Raw genomic sequence first — 24,821 nt, 5'->3', positions numbered from 1 at the left:
TCGGTGATTTGTTTTAGTCTTTTGTAGATGTGTAAGAAATTTCCTGACTTTTTCCTCGAATTCCCTAGCTTTCTCTTACTTTTCCCGGTCATCACAAATTCCCTGATTTTTCCGGTTTTCTAAACTGCCGGCAACCCTTTGCCGGTTCAAACCGCTATCACTTCCACTCTGACAAAAAAACTCCGGCCGTGAAAGCCGTATGTACGGGCCATATGAACATGCCATCCGCGTTCTGGGCTCAGGAGGCTGAAAGCTCCGGGTACATTTCCCGGAGCAATCGAAACTACGGCTCAGAGGCTGAAACTACGTTTCGGCCTCTGAGCCCGGAACGGACGTTACGTTTATGTAACCCTTAATTATTTTCCAGTTCATTTACTTCGGTGTAAAGGATTTGAAAGGAAAACGCAGGAGTTAAAAAATAATTACTCGCTATATATTATAACAATTTCGGTTTGGGCAAGAATGAAAAGTTACACTTGGTCATGTGGGTGGGTGGATCTGAAGCGGAGGAAGAGCCGAGGTAAATACTATTTCTTCTTCTTCAGCTTGGCGCCGCCGGGCGAGGGGGACGGGTGGCGGGGGGCGGGGCTCCGGGAGGCGTCGGCCATCGGGGGCGGGGCCTCGCCGACGGCCGTGATCTGGACCTTGGGGACGGTGAGCGGGCGGATGAGGGACTTGACCAGCGGCGGGACCTTGGTCGAGGAGGGGAGCACGGGCGTGGAGGCGCAGAGGGCGGCGCTGGTGAGCTGCGTGACGAGGGAGAAGTTGCCGGGGGTCTGGACGCTGCCCGGGTGGGAGGTGGTGCGGAAGGCCTTGCGGAGCTTGGACTTGATGCTCGTCGTCGCGGGGGGCGGCTGGGCCTGGAGCACGACTGCCGGCGGCTGGAGCTTCCCGTTGACGAGCCGGGGGCCGAGGTCCGAGTCGCTGCCCCACCGCCCGTAGGCCGTCGTCCGCTCCAGGAGCCGCGAGCGGGCGAACTTCTCGATCACCTCCGCGCAGACGTAGCGCCCGCAGAACCGGGCCCACTGCTCCGCTCGCAGACCCCGCCCGGAGTCGCGCATGATTGGGGAAGCACCTGCAACAAGGAGATATCATCATCACTCGGACGGCTATATGCATGCTGAAAGGAACTAGCGGGCTGATAGTTGAAATTGATAGACAAAACTATAGACAAAGAAGACATATATAGTATGGAGTATGGAGCACGGAGCAAAAAACTTCGTGTGTGGGACCCGAAGTTGATCATATGGATCTCTGCAGTTTTCGGATTGAGCATCTGAACACTTTAGGTCCAGCTGCTGAGGTTTGGATCACACAGCTGGAACTTCAGTTCTTACATCTGAAGCACTTCGGTTCTCACATCCGAAAAACTTCGGTTCTCACATATAAAGTACCTCAGGTGTAAGAACTGAAGTTTCAGATGTGTGATCCGAACCTCGACAGCTAGACCTCAAGTGTTCAGATGCTCAATCCGAAAACTTCAGAGATCCATATGACCTAAACTTCGGGTCCCACGCACGAGGTTTTTTTTCTCCCTGAGCAATCCTATGGGCTGAAATGGGTGGTTTCTGTAGACTAAGTGGGAAAGCAATGGACTATCTAAAGGATTTCTAGCCGTTAATTAGTCTATTACTTACCTCCTTTGTCAATTTGCAACCCGCCCGCTTCCACCAATTGGGTCTCTCCACATCCATTTTGTCTTCGTTGTCTATCGCTCTGTCTACCAATTTCAACAATTAGCCCGCGGAGACGGGTGGGAAAGAAGGAGTGTGCGCTGTTTAGTTGAGGGCCGTAAGAATAATTAGGAATTATGAAGCGCCAATGACGTCAGTGTTGACGCCGGGGACGAGGCTATCGCTTTCGGGAGTCTTTAACTCATGATCCCTGCCCACAATGCTCTTTTCACATTCCCACGGCTCACGAGGTAGCATATTTTGCCACAAATATCCTTTTGATTTAATGCAGACTCCCAACAGGAATCACGCCCATTTTTACATTGTTTCATTATGCGGCTCAAACAAGCACATCTCATCTTTTCCACACGTCTCTAGTTCCTTTTAGCAATAAATACGTTCACTTAACGAAACACTAACACTAAAAGCATAGAGAAAAGAACTATACATGGGCGAAACGAGGAACTTTGTTTGTGTGTGGGGGAAGGGGTAGTTTAAGAGTAAAATGTCTACTGTGCTGTGGAAAAATCTCCCCTTTAACTTTCGCGAGTTGCCAAATTTCCTCCAGTAAAGTGTTTATTTTTGAGGAGAGTTCTGAATATTTTTTCTTGAAATTCTCAGACGACATAGATATTATTGCGAAGAAAATTCCCTGAAAAACTGAATGATAAACATTCACAAGTTTTTTTGGATATTCGTATTTGATCCAAAAAAATTCGGCGACTAATGAAGGTTTATACGGCGTTTTTCCTTAGCACGGCAGTAATAGGGTGGATATGGAATGAAGCGCCGATGAAGTCACTCAGTAAGACTATTTTGTCCGGTGCTTCTGAGAGTTATCCGATATTTTCAAATTTTTATTTTTTATTCTTTTCTCTTTTTTTTGCCAAATAACAAGTTCTTAAATGAATTTCTAAGTATGACAGAAAAAAATGCATTTATGAATGATGGAAATGAGCGGACTCAGGGCTTAGGGGGCGTACGCCCCCCCCCCCCCCCCCGTTCACCAAAAAATAGGAGAAGGAAGAAAAAGAGAAGGAAGAGAGAAGGAAGGAGCCAAGGAAAGAAGAAGGAAAATCGCTTACATTTGATAATTATTCATGCCCAGATTGACTCAAACTGCATATTAGTTGCTTCAAAAATACAACAATTGTCTGGGAGAGTCCCCCGGACCCCCCTCACGCCCCCTCCCCCCTGTTCGAAGTGGCTGGATCCGCCTGTGATGATGAAATATCAAATATATGATAAACTTACCTGCACATAAAAGTAATTTGGCACATTTAGTTCGTCCTTGTAATGCAGCTTTCATCAAAGGAGTAAAACCTAAATTATTCCTAGGATCTATTTCAATATCGGAGCACCGACATAGTAAAAAATTAAGCACCTCAACTTGTCCTGCAAGAAAAAAAAATGATAATATTAGTAAGAAAGTCATGGCAACTTGGTACCCCGTAGGATTTTCTTCACCTCCCTCCTAAAAATCCCTCCGTTGGTCAGAAATCCCACATCGCTAGTGCCTGTCAGTGGTAAGTAGAAATAGTATAAAAAAGAATGAGAGATATAGAAGGATACAGTGATGAAGACCGAGAATTCTTGGTAATTTGTGCACGATTTCAATGGTTCTCAACTGCAATAAGAAAAATACTGCGATAAAAGAACCATTTTTTTCAAACTTTTTGCTGGTTATTGTTTTGCGCCAAACCGTATTTCCGCTGTTTCTCAGTCTTTTCAAAATTTTTCCTGCTTCCTCGAAAATTCGTCTAAATTTACTATGTACTCAATCTGTTTCCATGCAATTTTCACAGTTGAATGTACTAAAAGCGCTCTCTTCCGTCCGCGCAAAACCACTTTTACACATTGACGAGTTGCTACGGTGAACGCTCTCCAACGTCTTAACGTTGGAACCGTCGTCTTGTTTTTCAATTAGACTTGTTTTATTTACGAGCTACAAAGTTCATATTGATAAACATATGTAGTAACATTGATTGATAAAAAATTAGCGATTTTCAGTTCCTGTGTCACCTACCTGCCTGAGCGGCGAAATGCAACGGGGTATTTCCTTCATTATCTGGCTTATTTACATCTATTCCAGGCACATTGAGTAAATCTTCCAAGGCACGCACGGACCCGTTTGCTGCAACGTAGCTCAGAGCCGTCTGCAAAAGAAAATGAAGTCGTTTTAGAATTCAAATAGTCAATGCAAAATTATTAAATCAATTGGACCGAGTTTACCAGAGAGGAACCAACCTGCATACAGTTGAAACTGAGATTAAGAGGTTTGAGGTTTTATTCCTCCATAAGACTCAATAAAGAAAACAAACCTCAACCTCTCTTTTCACAGACTAATTTTCTTTTTCGACTTTGAGTTTTCGGCAGGAGAAAATGTTCGACTAGTGCAACTCAAATACATTCTTACCTTAATTTTTTCAAAAATGTGGGTTGGTATCTTTCTGATAAACTCGGTTCAATTAGGCAAAATTGTCGAATTTTGAAATTATAATCGGATCATGGCACTCAATTTGATACCATCAGAAAAAACAACTTAATCGGCCCGAAACATCAAAAGAGAAACAACTTAAAACGGGACTAAGGCCGCAAATAATAAAAAGAAACACATACACATACAAACACTCAAAGCACATCAAGCATACAACACATACAAAGCACAAAATACAAATTAAAAATGAAAGTGCTTTGGAAATTATATTTGACACGAAGCAACATTATTATTTACAAAACACACGTTATATTTTCATTTATTACATATTTTTCCCCCATCAATTTAAATGAGAATAATCCATGAAGAGTGTTCGAAAATTTCAAAATCCTGAGTTGAAAAACTCTGACTTCGCGATTTTAAGTATCAAAGCCTAACACAAAGCGGCGCGGCGCAGCGGCGTGCTTTCGGCTTGAGACTTGCACCGCGGTGCCTACAAACCTAGAGGGATACTTCACGCATTGCGCAATGTTTGAAGTATCCCCTTAGGTTTGTAGGCGCCAATGCGCGTGCCGCGCCGGAGCTTGCCACGGCGCCTCAAGCAACTATTTCACCATAGAGGTGTTTCACAGTATCATACATAATCGAAGGCGCTCCAACATATTACATGTAAAGAATGACAGGCACCCTTTTAGAGTCTCCTTATTTTGAGAGTCTCACAATAACAACGGTGAGGCTCATAGTGTCCTTTCTTTTAATTTTTCTTGTTTTGCCGGTTGAGAATGCGGGTGTGATCCCTGCGAAACCTCCCGGGTTTTTTACTTTATTTCATGTGTTTCTTTTTATCATTTGCGGCCTTAGTCTCGTTTTAAGTTGTTTTTCTGTTTGATACCATTATGAGGCAAATTCAGTATATCATCAACACGGTACACTTACTATCAGTAGAACGTCTATGTAGGTCGTAATTTAACACGTACATGATGGCAATGCCGTATCAGTTTGATAGCATCATGTTATCATACTAATACAGGCTGATACCTATTATACATTGACTTCTAATGTGCAAGAAAAGGCGAAATTACGAGTTCATTATGATACCGCAATGATCGACATTTTCATAATTCTCTGCACTTTGTTTGCTATCCTTGTTCGTATCTGCTTTGATCAAATGCAGGACTTCGAGGACAAGGCGCATAAGTGCAGTTTTTGAAAAAATTGAGATATTGATGATTTCATCTAAAACTAGTCTTCAAATATATTATGTGAAAAATCCACTGTACTACTGTCTAATTTTTATGGATCCAAAAGTGAGTTTGAACTTTATTTCCGCTGTATAAGGCTGTATGTAATTATACAACTTTAAACAAGTACTTCTTGAAATATAAAAAACTGTACTTGTGCGTCTTGTCCTCCAAGTCCCTCAATCGAGTCAAATCACGCAGATATTTACCAAAACACACCAATAAGTTCCGATTCCAGTTTTATTTTTGAGAGAAAATAGTTTCGAAGTTTCTATCGGAGGGCGTTGTTTTAGTAGAATTGTAGGGGAAAAAGTGCAGACATTTTTGCAAAAACAGGCTACATTTGCTTCAGGAGATGAAACATGTAAACATCTCAAAAAATAAACTTGCTCTCAAAATTAACCAAAATTCATTTTCCGGAGTTGTCCACAAAATATGTCCTGCTGCTTCATGAAAATTTTAACCCTGCTTGCCTCAATTTTGGAACGAAGTAATCACGATAGCCTGTTCTGACTTCATCTTTTGATACCAGAAAAATTTAACGTTATTTTATTCAAAAAGGCTTTTAGCTTGATTCTTTAGAAAAAGTAGGTTGTGGCTCCCCGCCCCTTTCTACTGAAGCACTGAAATCGGTACGACCCACAGTGGATTGAGTCAATAGGGAAGGTCGGACAAAATTCAGAACTCTAAAACGCTTGTGACTCCGTTCATGCAAAACTTTGAGGTTCTAAAAGTGGTTCCATTGGCTCTCCCGTAAAATTGTCTATTTAAAGAGCCCCTTGAAATGTAAAATGTGACGAAATAATCACCAGAATTCGCAGTTTTAGTAAAAAAATTTAATGTCCGACCTCTCTAATCGACTCGAACCATTGTGCGACCGTAAGTTCGGTTGGCTCGTTACGAGGACAGATATATGTCTCCACTTCATGTGCGGCCCGATTCATCTCGGATGGTTCGTTTTCTCTACAGGATGTTCCAGAAAGAAGGAGCCACTTCGAATATCATGGGATTATTTTTGAATGTCATAGTGTTAAGGCCTTATTATTAAGGAGACAGTTTTGAAGCCTATTTTCACCCAAAGGGAGTCACTCAGAAAGGGTAGCCAGTGGTGGTGTCGAGTGCGCTATGCGTAGCTCTATATAATACTTAAATGATGACCAAGGAATATAAAAATAAAAAATGTGAATAAATAGCAGTTTCAGTGCAAAAAAGTTTAGGAGCGCACCGATATCGAAGTCGAAATTAACCGTGAGTACATCGATTTTGGAACTGAGCAGAGAAAAAAGAATACCTCGATTGTAAAATTGGATAATTTTGAAGGCGCTGAAATAGCATTTTAGGGCAATTTCGAGGTCTTGGATTTTTGAATTTTGAAAAATTGACCGAAAATTCGATTTTCAAGTCAAAAAGGAGGGTGTACTTAGTCACAAAAATCGATCCGATAGGAGCCGAGATAGCGTTTCAGGCTACATCCTCCATCTTCAGGATTCAGGATCCATCTTGGATTTTCGGATTTGATTTGAGTTGAAACTCAAATTCCCCGCCAAACAACGCCACCTGAATCAAGTTTCACAAAAATTGACGGAATAGACGCCGAGTATCGTAGGATTAGTAAGACACTACGCAGTGGTAAACGACATGAGTCAATTTTCAGTGCGCCTTCAATCTCGTCAGATACTGCGCAATACTTCAGCGGCGGAATAGTTGCTCAGAGCGCCTTCGACAATAGCGCCTCGACTTCATGGCAGAGGATCACGATTACCGCTAAATTCTCATTTTTTAAATTTTGCACTACCGCAAAATTTGGTCGGAGAAACTTCAAGTTAACCCCAAAAACTGCGTTCTGAGTCCCGTTTGGAGAAAAAATGAGGAAAATAACTAATTTCCAATAATATTTCCTTTTTCGAGGGACCTTCTTGATCAAATTATTCAATCATTTGCACTCCTCAAAGAGAAACTTTCAGCGGCAAGTTCCCGGAATTCCTGCATTCCTAGTAAGGTTCCTCGCCATTATTTCACAGTTTAGCGCTATGAACTAGCTCCTTCTTTCTGGAGCACCCTGTAGAACTAAGCATCAAGTGACGATTTCTCGAGTGGACTTGCACTTTGAAAAATTGAGGATCACATTTGAATGCGCGTATGATGACGGCTCGGGGCCAGATCGGATGAACTCAGCGGCAGAGCGATAATTATTGGCTATCGATTTTACCTCGTTTGAAGCCATGGTAAAGAATCGACTATCCAAGTTTACCGTAGCAATCGATCCTTTTCCATATTTTCAAATGGCAGATCAATCGATCCATCGCAAAATAGGGCACCCGGTGAATCATGACAGAGCGGCTATCGATATTATCTCATTTGAAGCTATATGGTAAAGAATCGATTATCCAGGTATGCCGAGATAATCAATTATTTTGCATAGGTTTAAGGGCAGATCAATCGATTCATCGCAAAGCGAGCCACGCCACCGGATGAACCACTAAGTGAAACTGTGCGGGAACTGTCCCCACTTACAGAGGAAGACATTCGCGTCGCATAACGCGAGTTAGAATGGACTCGACATGCGACGGTTCAAAGAGGGTCACGACAGGGTTGTCACGTTTTCACCCTCCAGGAGTTTGGATTCGGGGGGCACTTGGGGATTTTCAGGGCGGTTGGCAGTACTGAAGAGGGTGATTAACGAGCGGGCGTTCCTTCATATCACTTCAGTTCAACAACTTCTCGATATCATTCCCAGCTATGATCTATATGGACTCTCTCATAGAGTAACTTATACTCTTACGATGCATTTTCTGCTGGATTTATGTTGAGATAGTACTCCGTAAAGTACCATGAAAGGGAGAGTACGGCTTTTTGTATCTTTTCAGTATCGGGAGGTTTTGTCGCTTTTTGATTTGTCTACGAGTTTTAGGCTCATGAAGCTCTTATGGCACACGGAGAAGAAAAACCTCGTGCGTGGGACCCGAAGTTTAGGTCATGTGGATCTCTGAAGTTTTCAGATTGAGCATCTGAAAACTTTGGATCTAGCTGTCGAGGTTCGGATGACACATCTGAAACTTCAGTTCTTACATTTGAAGTACTTCAGATGTGAGAACCGAAGTTTTTCGGATGTGAAAACCGAAGTACTTCAGATGTAAGAACTGAAGTTTCAGATGTGTCATCCGAACCTCGACAGCTAGATCTAAAGTGTTCAGATGCTTAATCCGAAAACTTCAGAGATCCATGTGAACTAAACTTCGGGTCCCACGCACGAAGTTTTTTTCACCGTGCAGCAAGTGAATAAACGCTCTTATTGGTGGATGGGGCTCAGAAAGCTTATGTTAGATAAGAAACAACCAAGATGTGATAACACATTTCGAAAAAAATTTCGCTACGAAGAACCAAACTTTGGCTCTTACGAAACAACAAAGTTCAAGTCTTATCAGAGTACTTTAATAATTCAATTTTCATTCCATACTTTTCTGTGACAACACTGTTAAAATTTGCTGTCATCCTTTCGCTCCTCTGACGTAAGGGCGTATCTCTACTTCTATTTGAGCCCTGAGAAGCAGGGGAAGAACAGGGTTCTTGTGGGCATTGAGATATACATCCTTACGCCAGAGCAGCGACGAATTAAAAATATGTTTTCAATTTTTATCAGCGTTTTATATACGGTTAGAGCGTTTCGAAAAACAGGGATGGTCATTTTAATTTTAAAGGGACCACAAAATAGTGACAAGGCGTGAATGATCGATTATCGATATCTCTCCATTTGAAGCTGTGGTAAAGAATAGATTATGAAGGTATTTGTTGTGAACACCCTGTTAATCGATCCTTTTCTATAAGTTTAAATGGCAGATCAATCGATATATCGCAAAGCTCGCCACGCCACTATGTTTGAATCACTAAATACAAAAAGGGCACATGTCCAGAAAACCAAATTGTTCAGGAGACACAAAAAACTGTTTATTTCGTGGTAGATATTTTTTGGAAAGTCGTTATGTTTAAAAAATATCTACCACGAAATAAACAGTTTTTTGTGTCTCCTGAACAATTTGGTTTTCTGGACATGTGCCCTTTTTGTATTTAGTGATTCGTATGAAAGTAAAGCCTCAAATGAAACTTATAGATGAAAGAAAGGAAAATTAAGCGAAAGGTTAGTGACCTGTGTGTTAGTGAAGGAAGCTGTGGTAAAGAATAGATTATGAAGTTATTCGTTGCAAACACCTTGTTTATCGATCCTTTTCCATTCGTTTGAACGGCAGATCAATCGATAAATTGCAGATTCCGCCACGCTATACGGCCAAAAAAGGTCCTCTCACCAACTTCAGACCAGTTACCCATTTTTTCGACGAGGTTTAACGGTCAAAAAGGAACCATTATCCATATTTTCGGCTTAAATTGGCTATGCGTGTAAGAAGTCATGCTCGGGGCATTCCGTTTGAAAAGGGGGACCTTTGAGAAAAGGAATTGGCAGTCAATCGCCTCCTTTTGATCGGAGATAAAGCAGAATTTGACGTATTTCTGCCAAACGGAACCGCAAGCATTAATACATAAGCCCTGAGAACCATTAGAATACGCGCATAGTAGGGCTCACGTCAAAATGCACGTAGCTCCGTTTGGCAGACATACGTCCATATGGAAGAACGAGGCCTCTCAACGGATGCGTGAATCCATCTCATTATAATCCCATCCTGAGCCCGAGTTCGGTCCTGTTAAATTCGTCTCTCTTCCAGGAATACAATCCGACAAACAAACAACGAAGCCTCTGGCGATTTCTGCTCCCTCCCGAAAGAGGGTAGTGATGTTTGGATTTTCTCCAAATTTGAACACATCGACAAGCCACGTCAGTTGAGGTTTGATAGAAAAAAATCCAACGGTCCCTCAACGTGGGCCTTTAAAAAGGGTACGCATTAAAACACCGTTTCCCTTCGTGTTCACTTCGAAATGTCACGTGGAGCATTGGAGAGGACGTCGGTATTTTAAGATTTAATCAGAATCAGCCTAATCACATTTTATGTTCCCTGCTTTCCCTCTTTGTTTTATTTTTTTGACAGAAACCTCAAGAACGCACTGGATTTTTTTGTGGATTTCTGTTGGCTCTTATACAGCATGCACTCGCAAAAGTTCGCCCTTGTAAAAATTGGCAGTAGAATGTGTGTTCCAAAATACTATAGACCTGAAGCCGGGTGTAAGATTCCCAATAGCCTCTGTAGCCGGCTGTACAATTTCTTATAGCCTTTTCTAGCCTATGGCGATTAAGCAACAGCCAGACGATAAAGTTTATGCTAAACTTTACTAAATACGGATACTAGGACTTAGTTAGTTTTTGGACTACCGCTCTCTTTTTGTGCCGTAGTATCTTGATTTATTTTGCGTGGAAAGCTCTGTACTTTTGAAGGATGCCTGACATTCTTAATATGTTGGAGCGCCTTCAATTTCGTATGATACTGTGCAATACCTCTGGTGTGAAATAGTTGTTTCAAGCGCCGCGGGCGGGCAGCCAGCGCTGAACGCGCATTGGCGCCTACAAACCTAACAGGGATACTGCACGCATTGCGCAATGCGTGCAGTATCCCTGTTAGGTTTGTAGGCGCCAGTGCGCCGCCGCTCCGCTTTGTGTTAGGATCTAATATTTAAGCTCGCGGAGTCAGCGTTTTTCAACTCATGATTTTGAAATGTTTGCATACTCTGTATGGACCATTCTCATTTTAATTGATGAAAAAAAAATGTTTTAAAGGAAAATATAATGCGTGTTTTGTAAATATTAAGGTTGATTTCCAAAGCACACGAATTTCTACAGAATTTCTTATAGCCTTTTGTAGCCAATGGCGATAAAGTGTAAAGCCCGGCGATAGGAACTATAGCCCGACTGTATACTTTTTTATAGCTTCGTATAGCCCGGCTATATGATTTGCTCCGCTTTCTACAGCCAGCTACATGATTTTCAATAGTCTTCTTAAAGTCGGCCATAAGAACTCCTATGGTATTTTGAAATGCAGCTCCTATTGCCAATTTTTACCAAGGCGAGGAAGAATTTCGCGTAACTCTTTGTTAATGAATAACGCAAGAGAGGAGATAAGGTAAAATTTAACGTATAGTTGGATTAATTTAATTTAAATCCGTTCAGCTGTAGTGGTTCAAAATTTCTACTGCTTCTTTCAGGACAAAAAAGTTGATTTTTTCCTTAATTTATTGCCGAGAATTGTTTTCACGGAGGAAAAAAAATTACAGTAAATCAAGAAATGCCTTCGAATAGTTATTCATTTAAAATATGGAGAATGAAAGGAAATATGTTACGTAGAAATTCGTGATACATGTTTAGTTCTAATTTAACTGAATTTTGTATTCAGGAACGACAATTACAAGCTCATGGCAGAAATAGCATGTGTGCCTTAAGTTTCCTCACTCAGGCGGGTGTTTATACGGTTGAGCTAGAAATTGAGGGTTGCTGATTGTAGAATGGTATCCATCTAATCATTTATCTATTCAGAGCCTTTAATATGCAGATCGAGAATGTGAAGAACTCCATTTTTCTGGGAAAAAAAATGGCAGCACGTAACGTTCGAGTGTCCCTCGAGAGTAAACTGATTGCTGCAGAAGCGGCCACCGATAGCAAATTTTGAGTTTTTTCCGACTTTTATATTGAGCCGACAACGATGCAAAATAAAGGGAAGAAGCGAAGCAACTTACCCTCCCACTGGAATCCACCGAATTAATGTCCTCCGTCTGGAATTGACCGAGGGCAACTAGTTCCTGCAAAATGTCGTAGCGGCCTTCCTTCGCACATTTCAGGATCGTTTGATCACCGATCAGGGTCTTCAAAAGGGCCGCCGGGTCAAAGGGAGTTGCGTTGGATGGAAGATCACTGTTTTGTAGCTTGTCACAGGCGGTTAAAGGACTGTCATCGACAGGCAAAGCCCTGAAACCAGTAAATAAAACATAAACACTTTGAAGAGAAATGAATCATAATTATTTCTATTACGATGTGTCCTTGGGATAATGGAAATTTTGAACGAAAAATTATATTACTTCATCTGAGAGTACTTGGTGCGATAAGTTTGCAGTATTTTTCATATTTTCTTTCTGAAATGGGAAATTGTATAATAATATATTTTAAAGTGATAAAATATGCCGCCTTGTGGCGTCATCTGGCGGCATTTTTCGTTTAAACACTTGTATTTTAGCAGATTAGGTTATTTTGTCATGTTTCCACCAATAATTGTTCAATTTAGAAACCGAGGATGTTCTCGTGGCCAGTTCCCTTCGATATTAGATAGATAGATAGATAGATTTTAGATATGAAATCTAAAAAAATTCAGACACCTCCATATTCTTTACTATGGCCTACTGGCTGACAGAGGGAGGGGGTGAGTAACAATGAGAGAAAAAAACTTTAAAATGAATGCTTCAAAATTACAATCTGATAGTTCGGCGAGAGGAAAAAAAAATGATGTTAGCTATTTCCAAATTTCATTGGATTTTTTTTCTTTAATTGTTCAGTTTGTGTAATTCCTTTTTACAATGAGATCACTTAGAGCAGAAAAAACGTAAAACGAGGCAAGGATAATATGCAGGGCCATTCAAAAATTCCCGAATACTGCGAACTATTGACCAGGAGATAACTGAAGAATTCATGGTTCGTCATGTCTCAAAAGGGCCGGCAAAACTTCTGCGGTAAAATGTGAGCTACGCATTTAAAGTGATCATTTTAGCGACCAAAAGTTACACTGAGTGTCCATATGTTAGTTCGATTTGCGAGCCCAGACAAGTATAGGCGTTTAAAGTGTGTGCAATGAATTTGTGATATTCAAGCGATTTTAATCAACATCGTAAGCATTTTATGACTTCAAAAAGTTAGACAAACCACCCCTGGCCCCTGATTTTCAAATTATTATATGCACTTTAGTATGATCATGAAGACTAAGATTTTTTGTCCTCATTTCAAATGAAAGGCCAACGCGGGTACACAGAAGTCAAAGAAGTAGTACTCGTGCCAATGATCAATAAATTATAACGAAAATCAGCACTTTGTCGGGCATAAAACTCGGTGCAATTATACAGAATCGACGGTGAAACTACCAGCCAACGTATCTCGGTTTGCGACACTGTAGACTTTCTTTCATACTTTGTTTTTTACATGGAAAACCATTCAACGAAAATTTTTGAGTGATCTGTCTACTCTATGCGGAAAAAACTCTGTGAAAACTTCAAGGAGCTACATTGATTTGTTCTCCGTCAAATGAATAAAATGGGAGCGGAGAATTTTAAACACCGCAAACGAGATACGTGGTCTGGTAATTTCACCGTCGAACACTGGAAAAAAAAAACACATTGGATCTAGAGTCCAGACTCTTGAAAACATTGACAAGAAAAAGGACTCAGAAAGGACATCAGATTTAAGCTTAAATCAAAAGGAAATCCGCTCAAATTAAGAGGCTTGTATTTTTTCTTGTCGATATTTTTAAGAGTCTGGACTCTAGATCCGATGTGTTTTTTTTTTTTTCAGTGAATGTTCTGGCAACATTGAGAGCTGGACAGAGCGCCGAAGTGGCCGATTCGAGTCTCGTGGCAACTCTCTTAGGAGGAGACTGAAAATATCGACGGAATTCCCGCGGGACGACTTGATTTTCAGGGCCGAATCGTCGATAAAATTGTACTGTTGCCTGGGGCTGTCATAGAATCACCTGATCTGAATCCCATTTGGAGCCAACCATCGACGAGCACGTGGATCACAATCGTGGACAACTAATTTTTAATATTAAAAAATCATCTTTCATCCGTTTTTCCCCCTCTTGAGTAATTTAAACTTATTTTTATAAATGTAATGTTCTCAGTGGAACGTGTACTTGCTTATTTTCCACTGAACTCGGTATATTTTTACAGAGTCGGAATGCCTTACCTGAAATTAACGAGATCACAATCTTTCCAGTGGATCGTAGGGCATGGAACTGATTCGTCAGGAATGTCGAACCTCACTCTCCGATTTGGTGATGAAGTCACTGCTGCCCGGTCCTCTAAATCTATCAGTTCATGTGTCGAGTGACTTCGCCCGTATTTACGCAAAATTGGCACGTCTTCTGTGTACCTGAAAGCAATTTCAAAATATTCGATTTAAATTTGCATAAATAACAAGTACAGTAGTTAAGCACACGCTAAGTCATTGCAAGAGATCAATAAAACAACCGAGCAGGGACACAGAACAGAACACAGACAGAGAAAGAGGGATAGAAATTGGGCACTTAAAAAATTCTGAGAAGGGGGTGAAATTTTGCGCAAGTACGGTGACTCGATGACCGCCATATTTTGTGTCTGAACGCCACACAGTGGCTCGAGTAAATTAGAGAGTTCGGACATGAAATTTTCGACTAAAGCCGCAAATTTCGATGTTTAATTCGTCTTATTTTAAATCGTGAGGGGTGCTAGAGGGTTTCACGAGGAAACCAATGGAACCACTTTTAAAATCTCTAAGTTTTGACTGAACGAAGTTACAAGCATTTCAAGTTTCTAAATTTTGTCCGACCTCTCCCGTTGACTGGATTTACTGTGCAACATACAGATATATCGCATCTATTTGTTCCATGTTTTCAGCTACTTGTCATTTTCATCGAATTTCAAGATCGCATTTCTGTTTTCACGAGACTAAAGAATTCACTCACCAAATTCAACACACAAATTTACGTACGTAATTTTACTTTGGGTAGTCTGCAGTGGGTTGATATATTTTTGTTTTTTTGCTAAATAAATACCTTTTTCGACCTCAAGAAGGAAAAATTAATTCCTTTTCAAGTATCTTTCAAACAATCAGTAAAACTTACAAAGAATCAATCACTGAACTTGATCCTCTCAGAAAAAAGTTGGTAAGCGTAATTTACCTATTCAGGATAGCGGAATCGTCCCTCGTGTCATATCTGCTAACTTGGTGAGAATTTAATTTGACTTTCATCATGGGTGGTACGTCTTCGTAGATGGTCACTCGTAGGGGCCCAGTGCCCCTTTGAGCGTATCCAGTATAAGACGGGACCCCTGGGTGAGTGCGCATCGTCGGCGACATCGCCTGAAACATCACAATTTCATCAGCTGTAGATAATTATCTTCAATACGAGGAGAATGAGATACAAGAGAATAGTAAAGGATCCAAATATGACGAAAGAATTCGTGAAATGAAGTACATTTATGGTACGAGTTTGGCAAAACAGGAAACAGTGAGGAAAATAAACGCATTTGTATGTTGACGGTAGTTTAGGTTAGTTTGTTGACAAGTCATCGATGTCTTACCTTCTGATGATAAATGAAGTGAAAAGATGGAATAATGTTCGTGGGTATAAAGAACTTTCCAAACCTATCTCGAAAAAATATTTAATCGGGAGAATCGAGGCAACGTTAGAATGCTTGTTCGAAACATAGCATGGTCCTTTCAAGCTCTATTATTCGATGCCCCGGCGTTAAACGTATATTAGCGCCTGCAAGACTTCAGGAATACTTCACGCATTGCGCCCGACAGTTCGGTCAGCATCAAGCCCATGTTAGCGCCTGCAAGACTGCATGAATACTTCTCGCATTGCGCCAAATGCAGTTGTGGTCAGCTGGTGTGAAACGCATATTAACGCTTACAAGACTGTAAGATTGCTGTGGGACTGCGTGTCATCATTCTTGACTTACTGCTCCAGTTTTTACCACAAGTAAAGGCAAACTTTGTATCCTCATAGTAACATTCAGGAACTCGGATGATATTCAAATGTTTTTGTTGAATTAAAAGAAAATAGAACGAATGAAAATATCGCATCGAAATTTTCGAGACTTTTATTGAGATCAATTAGGTAAATTTTCGGAAAATCTGTGTGTAGCTATTCAAATAATTTTTAAAAATAAAACATAAAAGTGGTGCATAACGTTGCAATCAGAGATAAATATACGTTTTCTTTCGATTGCACTCGTCGGGGTTTGAATCTATTCATCACTCAAAAAACGTGATCATGGTTGTTCTAATATTTTTTACGCGAAGTTATTTTCAGTGGTTGGCGGCCGCATAGCGGTCACAGACCCCTAGTTCACTTTTTAAATGTCTCTAAAGCACTCTGGGCTATTCGTGCTACGAGGACTGTTCGCATCAAAGAGAGACATGCTCGCAAGTGAGTATAGAATGAACTGTCTTCCGCGATGTAGTTATCTACCACGAACTACCAAGGTTGCAGACTAACGCTTCCGCATCGTATATTGAATATTCGCGCAAACATGTGCGTTTTTAGTACCAAAAAAATTCGCACAATCCTGTGCATTTTCAAAAAAGTAAAAAGGGGGTATTCGCGCAATCCTATCGCAGCCATTTTTAAGTAAAGTCATTGGATTAAAGGGTTTTTTTTTTATGCAGTTGCTCAAATATTTCCTAGTGTTGCATCGATAGTAATTAGATCCATTGCTTTGCGATATATCGATTTATCTACCGTTTAACCTATGGAAAAGGATCGATACGATTATTAAGGGGTTCGTTAGGAATGCCTTAATAATCGATTATTGCGATTGTTTATCACAGTTTCAAATGGGGTAATATCGATCGTCGATCATAGACACCCCGCCAGTGGTTGGATCAAGTGCATGCTAAATTTTTCTTTTAAGTAAACTGATTAATTTATTAATTACTTTCGTCCTAGGATTAAAACTGAGGGCAGGAAGGAACCTATAAAACTCCTCATTTTATTCAGCCTTGGTACTATCCATACGTTCTCGGCCTTTTAATTATTGGACCATTAATTTCAATTGAATTGACGTGGCTGTCGCTTATTCAGCGACTCATTCCAACTCTCTGTCGATGGAGATGGAATATATCCCATCTCTACCTCCTTGCGTGAACATCCATCTGCGCTCAACGTCAACCGAGGGAAATTGTATAGGGAAACAGGACGAATTTTTAAACGACAAGCAGTTATATCTCGAGATTGAGATTTAAATTGAGCTCATAAAATGATTATGGTCGAATTTTATTGCTCCGCATTCAGTCAGTGGCGGTGTATTTATTGTTACTGAAATTCTCATCGATAATATACTTGTATCATCCACCATTCTTTTCCTTTCTTCGACGAGGAAATGGACGACCGACCCCGTGTTAATTCTGAAGTGCGAAAAATTATCGCTCCATCCAGAGACGACGTCGTTCCTGTAAAGTTTTGTGCCCCAGAAGAATAATGTAAGTTTGCGATATGATAAATTCTTCTGAGTCGCGATACTTTATTGGGATCGTTGAAAATTTAGAGCAAACAGGAAAACCGCAGTCCGATATTAATCATCAATGTAACGGGTGCAAATTGCGATGACTGCATGAGCCTTGGAATGCAGAGTGCAGCCTCTCGAAACACATCGTGAAAAAACAGTGTGTTATACGGCCAGTAAACTTTATTGAATGGTTTTACATTCTTTCACTGAGCTTGTCAAATTGATGAGGATGGGGAGAAAGACTCCCCTTAAATTAATTAACTGACTCTTTGCAAATAAAGTTTATAGCGATCTCATTGGTTATGGTAATCATGAAAAACCATGAAAATCATGTCATTTAGGGACGGCCCCAGATTATGGCAATGTTAACCATAATTGGACGCATTTATGCTAAAAGGAACTATGTTACACGCAAACCCTATGCACATAGTTCCTTTTAGCATAAATACGTCCAATTATTCCTCAGTGTGGAGAGGTTCAGTGTAAGTAGGCTGATCCTGATCAATCGTACGAATCTTGTCGGTCCTCTGGCGTAACTCCTCGTGAACTCTGCTCCACATATAAATCTATGATTTCTTGGGCTCACGCGGGAATCTAGATGAGTCCTTGCTTCTAAAGAGCAAGGAGGTGTTTTAGCCACATTCTTTTGTGCGAAGGAAGAACGTCATATGAGCTTTTAGACGTTGCAAAATTTCCTCTGACAAATCACGAATTTTTGGGATAATTTGCTGGTATTTTCCTTTCAATTTTTAGGAGATTCTGTTCGTAATTTGATCTTATGTGTTTAAAAGTTTCAAGGAAAAATATTCATAACTTTCTTAAAAAATGAACATATTTCAAGAGGAAATTTGGCAACATTCGAATGCTCTTACGTCGTTTTCCCTCAGCACGGCAGCATTAATAGACGAGACGAAAATCCGAGGGATGCAACCACTAATCTGAGCGCCGATTGATCCCGTTTTGTTGTTCGGTCCAACTTCGCGAGAAGAATGTCGACCTACATTTTCGCGCGAGCCTCCGGACCCATGCGAGTGTGCCGTTACCGGGGCTCACCTGAAGTTTAATCGGACCTATTTTGCTTAGCACCGGCCGAGGGATCGCGGTGAAATTCGAAATGGCGCTCCTGTTTTATCCTGCGTGACGGATTACGCTCCAAATGATTCCGATAATGGGCGGATGTTTTCATTCCGGCGCCGGTGAATAATGAATGATGTTTATGGGACGCCGCTGGTCGAGACTCGCAGGCATGCCTCTCCGGGTTTCCCTGCAGGGCTACCGTTTGGATCCCTCGCACGTATAACAACGCGCCTCCTTCACCAAGTTTTAGGTGTGCAAGTTGAGAGATAACGCTGTAAAATCACCGGGTTTCCCTGTGGTTCCAAACGGTAAATCTTGATGGATAATGTTCTCGATGGATAATGTTCTTGATGGATAATGTTCTTGATGGATACTGTTCTTGGTGAATATTTTTCAAGACGGATACTGCATTGAAAAAAAAAATCTCGGTGTATTTACTAAGAAAAGGGTAAAATTACCAATAATTCAGGGTTCTTTTTGATCCCAGTTTTTTCTTCAAGTCTCGGTAAAATTATTGAACTTTCTCAGTAATTTTACTGGACCTTGGTAAAAACGCCAATATTTTTTATCGACTGTGGTAGAGTTACCGAGATAAAATGGCAAATTTACCGGGAATTGATTACCAATAAAAGTGATAGTCTTACCTGAAAAAAAAAACAGTAAAAATACCGATTTTTAGGTAAGCTTACCAGTCTGTCTTGGTAAATATTATCAATAATTGGTAAAAGAAAGTGAGATGGTAAAGGTACCAACGGAACTTGGTAAAAACGCCGATAATTTTTTTTTTTCAGTGTAATTCTAGTGATTTTCGGAGGAAAACTGAATGATATCAAAAATGAAGATGTTACAAAAAGTTTTGATGATTTAGACATAAACGCGTTGAAATTTAAAAAATAACAGGAAGCTCATGCGACAAGGGAGCTGCAAACTCAACTATTCGCACAAATAAATGCACGTTAGTACTGATATTTTTCGCGAATTATATTCGGTAACGATTGTCATTCAAAATGAGCCGTGTCTCATTTCTTCAAAATTGCCGCATGACTCCTTCATCTCTGGTATCCCTCAACCGGAATCAGGTCGCCAACCATCTTATGAGTTATGACCAGCTACGCTTCGTTTGATCCATTCATATTCTTGTACACAATGAGTGACCTCAAAGTATCTTGATTTGAATTGTGAATAGAGAAAGTCGATACTTCGACAACTGACGAGCCAAGTTCACTTTTACTAGCCAAAGTTGCTCAAGTTTGATTGAAAAAGTTCCCTTGCTTATACATTCGTACGGTCGGTTTCACGAGAGAGTCTTTTCTTTATTTTTATGCTCGTCGTTCCGAGCGTGAACGATCGAGTATCGATGTTCCCCCTTTTGGTGCTATGGTAAAGAATCGATTATTAACGTGCACTTTGCGAACACCCTGTTTATCGATCCTTTTCCATAGGTTTAAATGGCACATTAATCGATGGGTTGCAAAGCACGCCACACCACTATTACATACGGTGGGGATTCGTTATGGCTCGCCGTCGAAAATGAAAAGATAATCATTCGAATCCAGCGCCATTCGAACGCGCTTCGAAGTTGAAGTCATCGAAAAAACGGCGTCCGATAACGGTCTCCATTTGTGATAAAGTTCAACAGAATATGATCAAAAGTGGAATTACTCGTATATACTTATATTGTTCAATACAACAGTAAAAAAAACTAAACCAAAGAAAACAAATCAATCGAGCCACAGGAATAAGTCTGACCTCTGTCACCCCCATCCCCCCCAAAAAATGTCACATGTTTCTTCTTCTGTGCAAAATAATTGAGGGGCCTGGAGGACAATGCGCATAAGTGCAGTTTTTCAAAAAATATAGATATTAATGATTTAAGTAGAACTATAGTAATGCATGTTCTGCGAAAAATTCACTCCCAGATTCCAATTTGTAAGCATCAACAAGTTAGATTGGACTCTCTTTCCACCGTAAAGATCCATGTAGTTTTGAAACTTCAAACACGTATATCTCGAAATAGCAAAAACTGGACTTATGCGCCTTGTCCTCCAATAAGCCCCTCAATACTTGTACATGTACATGCAACGGACAGTTTAGAAATCTAACTTTCACGTGAGATATTAACAGTTTTCCAAAGAAAAAATGAAGTATGACAGTAAGTCAACTTTGTCTCAAAAGATCCGTGGTTTCGCAATTTACCCATCGATATTTTGTTTAGGAGTTGGTCTCTACGTTCATACCAGACTTCCATGTTAACATCATTACTGGAGGCCTATTTTGGGCCAAAAACATAGATTTTCAATTTTTAGTGCTAAACGCCTCAAGAGCATCAGTATAAAATTTAAAGTCATATTTTAATGCTAGCCATCAATGTAATCTACCGTGCTAAAGAAGAACGCAATATGAGCCTTCTGATGTTACCATATATCCTTCAATAAAAAAAACAAATTTACCGGGAAAATGTTGAATATCTTTCCTCCATTTTTGTTCACAATTCAATCTAAAACATCTGAAAACTTCAAGGAAAAATACGCTTAAGTTCCCTTAAAAATATATATATTTATCGGAATAAATTCGGAAACAGTAAAATGCTCACGCGGCATTATTCCTCAGCACGGCAGTAATGATAACCACTAGAAATCCTGCCGAAAAAAACCAATAATCGATCACCGATTGTAGAAAATCTGAACTTTCACCCTTTCAAAGAGATTGGATTGGACTAAAAACAATACACTTTCAGACCCCTGAAACTGCCCCATTTGACAAAATATAATAAAAGTCAAGCTCAGACAAATTCCTGAATGCGTTACAACTTTGAATCGAAGTGCAGCAAAGTTAGCAAGAGAATCAAGGGAATTTTTAACGATCGATTGCTCCTTAGCTGCTCCTCGCCAACTTCTGATAATTAAAATTAAGCATGATGAATCGGTAGATTGTTAGTTGCAGGGGAGGTTGCTTCAGTGCTTCTCTACCCTCTACCTCTTACCCTTCTCGTAAACTGCCGTGCTGAGGAAAAACGCCGTATAAGCCAGCACGCATTGCCAAATTTCCTTGAAAAAAATCAAGAATTTACAAGAAAATTCGTGAATATTTCTCTTCCGTTTTGAAAGATGATTTCATTCGAAATTTAATCCAATAAGTCTGAAAATTGCAAGGGAAAATATCCACAGCTTTCTCCAAAAATAAATATTTTCTGAGAGGACATTTGGCAACATTTGAATACTCATACGGCGTTCTTCCTTAGCACGGCAGTTTACCTACCCCCTTTCGTCATCGGACTAACGAGGAGTAATGAAGAATCGAAACAATGAGAATTCCGAGGCGCAGCGAAAATTGCCTCGCGATTCTGGAATCAGTCGGTTCCGGTGGGAGGTGGGAGATCCGCTATTGCAAGAACCGCGTAACGCCTGACGGGCAGGCCGGGGACTTGCGCGGTTTTGGCGGCCGCACGGAAGCGTTCGACCCCGTCAAACGGCGAGGTGTGAAACGCGACGGGCGGATTAAACGCTAAACGCTAAACACGAAACGCGACAGGCGTGTGAAGTTAGGACTCACGAGAGCGGAATAAAATGCCATCTGGTGGTGAAGTCCCGAAGTTGCCGGGTCTCAAGGGACTCCGCCGCTTTTTAAGTGGGGAAATTCTACTGCCGTGCTGAGGAAAAACACCATACGAGCATTTGAATGTTGTCAAATAGAACGAGTTTATCAGAAAGGAACCAACCCACATTTTCGAAAAAAATGGGTTAAGAGTGTTTTTGAGTTCCACTATAGTCGTTTATTTTCTCATGCCAAAATTTGAAAGTAAAAAAAAAAAGGAGATCAGTCAAATGAAATTTGGCGACGTCTTAAGGCTCATACGGCGTTCTTCCTTACCACGAATCTCTACTTTACCGCGTTCTTCCGTTCAATTTCGTTCAGAATCGCACTTGCAGAGGAGCAAGAGCTCATCACTCTGAGCCTTGTTTTCTCATCAATATTCACACAGCGTACATTCAAAATATTGAAAATTTTCCTAATTAACCGTTAAGGTGATTCGTTGGACGGCATATTTTGTGTCAGAACGACATGCGATACATCGCATCAATCGGTTCCATTTTCTTAAGCTACTCGTCATTTTTCTTCAATTTTGAGATCGCAATTCTGTTGTCAGGAGACTAAAACACTCACTTACCAATTTTAACAAGGAAATTCAACGTAATAAAGGCGTGGTTTTTTTAGACAGAAAATATCGCACTCGAGTGCAGTTTCGATATCAGTATCGAATGCGATGTTTTCTTTCTAAAAAAACCACGCCTTTGTTACGTTGAATTTCTTTGTTAAAATTGGTAAGTGAGTGCTTCAGTCTCCTGACAACAGAATTGCGATCTCAAAATTGAAGAAAAATAACGAGTCGCTTAAAAAAATGGAACCAATTGATGCGATATATCGCATGCCGTTCTGACACAAAATATGGCGTCCATCGAATCACCTTAAGTTTTTCTGGACGAAGGAACGTAATTCCATTCCAAAGTTGCGACACTGATTCAAACAATTCAGTTTGTTACAAGAATGTACCTGTGTAATTTTCGATGAAAATTTATCTGACTTCTGCATGAGGTAAAAAGAGAAATCAATGAAATTTTCAGTTAGAAGTGCCAAGATTCTTCTGGTTTAAATGAATAATATGCAAGGGAGAATTTACCAACATCGAAATGTAGGCACGCTCACCCAGTGGCGTGGCGTGGATTGCGATGTATCGATTGTTCTGGCATTTAAACCTATGATAAGGAATCGATTTTTAAGGTGTTCGCTGCGAACACCCTGTTTATCGATCTTTTTCCATAGGTTTAAATGGCATAACAATCGATATATCGCAAAGCACGCCACGCCACTGACGTTCTCTCGTGAGGGAAACGACGAAGTAGAAGCTAAGCGTTTGGCGGTTACTTGGAGGCCAGCGAATTCAAGCTTCTTGATCGCGGGAAAACCAAAAATAATGTACTTCCATGAAGATCCATTGGAAGAAATTCATAGTTTGGAAAATCACTCGATTTACGTTTTCCAGATATTTCCACCTCACATTGAGGTATATAGTACTCGAAAACTCGTTTCAAAACTATAAGAAAGTTATGTAATCGAAAAACAGACTGAAATTAGTTTAGTGTCCAATTTGACTAGACTTTTTTGGCGAGCGGGAAGCTTGATTTTCGACTTGCCAAAAATAAATAGCTACTTTCTCACAAATGAGTTAACTTTTTTCAAAGTGTCCACCAAATTTCCTACCATACTTCTTTTTTCTTTTCGGCAATAAGCATACGAATTGATTTGAATGAAACTTTATTACTGCCTTTTTTTCAATTTATCTTGAAAAAATAATCACGGAATGGTTCACGTAAAATTGGCATTACAAAACATGCAATGTCGGAAATGAGATAGACATGTTTTCTACGTCACAGTCAGTGATCCAAAAATGTGTAACTGCGCACGCACCAGAGTTAAATAGCAGCGGCAATCCAAACCTTCTGCCATTAAGTCAAAACGTTACTTCGGAAGGCGCTCTGAGCAACTATTCCAACAGTGGTGGCACTGAAGTATTGCACAGTATCTGACGAGATTGAAGGCGCACTAACGTTTGTAAATTGACTTGTAGTTGTATCAATCTACGATTACCCCTGAGTAGAGTCCTAGCTGATCCTCCGATGTACGACTCCTGTTCGATCGATTTTTTGTGAAACTTAGTTGCATGAGGCAATTTTTGGCGGTGATCTTGAATTTCAACTCGAATTTTCAAAATTCTAAAATCCAAGATAGTGGATGTGGTCTAAAATGTTATCTCGGCTTCTAAGCGGTTGATTTTTGTGGAAGTTGTTCTTTGATGGTACTTTCTGACGTAGAAGTTGAATTTTAGTCGCGCATTTTAGAAATTCAAAAATTCAAGATGGCAGGAGTGTCCTGAAATGTTGGTCATCGATATTTGTGAAACTTGGTCTCACGGGGTGTTTTTTGACGAAAAACTCGAATTCTCTGAGAAATTTTCAAAAGTTGAAAATCCAAGATGGCGGACGGAGCCTAAAATGTTATCTGCTAAAAAATTAACGATAAAACATTTTTGAAAGAAACACGTTTTGCGTTGTGCTATTAGACCTGAGAAACACCAAGCAATCAATTACTAGATACGGCGAGACCTAGAGCAGCTAGGTATACATAAATTGATGACCAGCGTAAAAT

The 24,821-nt window shown here is 40.4% G+C and overlaps 1 protein-coding gene across 1 annotated transcript in view; it reads right to left on the bottom strand.

The window, feature by feature from the left end:
- Positions 1-411: 411 nt before the first annotated feature.
- Positions 412-24,821, bottom strand: part of LOC109034558 (uncharacterized) — a 112,518-nt gene continuing 88,108 nt past the window's right edge. The window contains exons 3-8 of the mRNA XM_019047778.2: positions 15,206-15,387; positions 14,233-14,418; positions 12,024-12,252; positions 3,700-3,829; positions 2,928-3,068; positions 412-1,075 (exon numbers count right to left, since the gene is read on the bottom strand). Of these exons, the coding sequence (XP_018903323.2) occupies positions 528-1,075; positions 2,928-3,068; positions 3,700-3,829; positions 12,024-12,252; positions 14,233-14,418; positions 15,206-15,387 (1,416 nt within the window). The 3' untranslated portion in view covers positions 412-527. The remainder of the gene's footprint in view (positions 1,076-2,927; positions 3,069-3,699; positions 3,830-12,023; positions 12,253-14,232; positions 14,419-15,205; positions 15,388-24,821) is intronic.

The sequence above is a fragment of the Bemisia tabaci genome, chromosome 5, assembly GCF_918797505.1.
Source record: "Bemisia tabaci chromosome 5, PGI_BMITA_v3".
Lineage (NCBI taxonomy): Eukaryota > Metazoa > Arthropoda > Insecta > Hemiptera > Aleyrodidae > Bemisia > Bemisia tabaci.
Note: the sequence above shows the minus strand (reverse complement) of the source record. Positions and strands in the feature narration are given on the sequence as shown.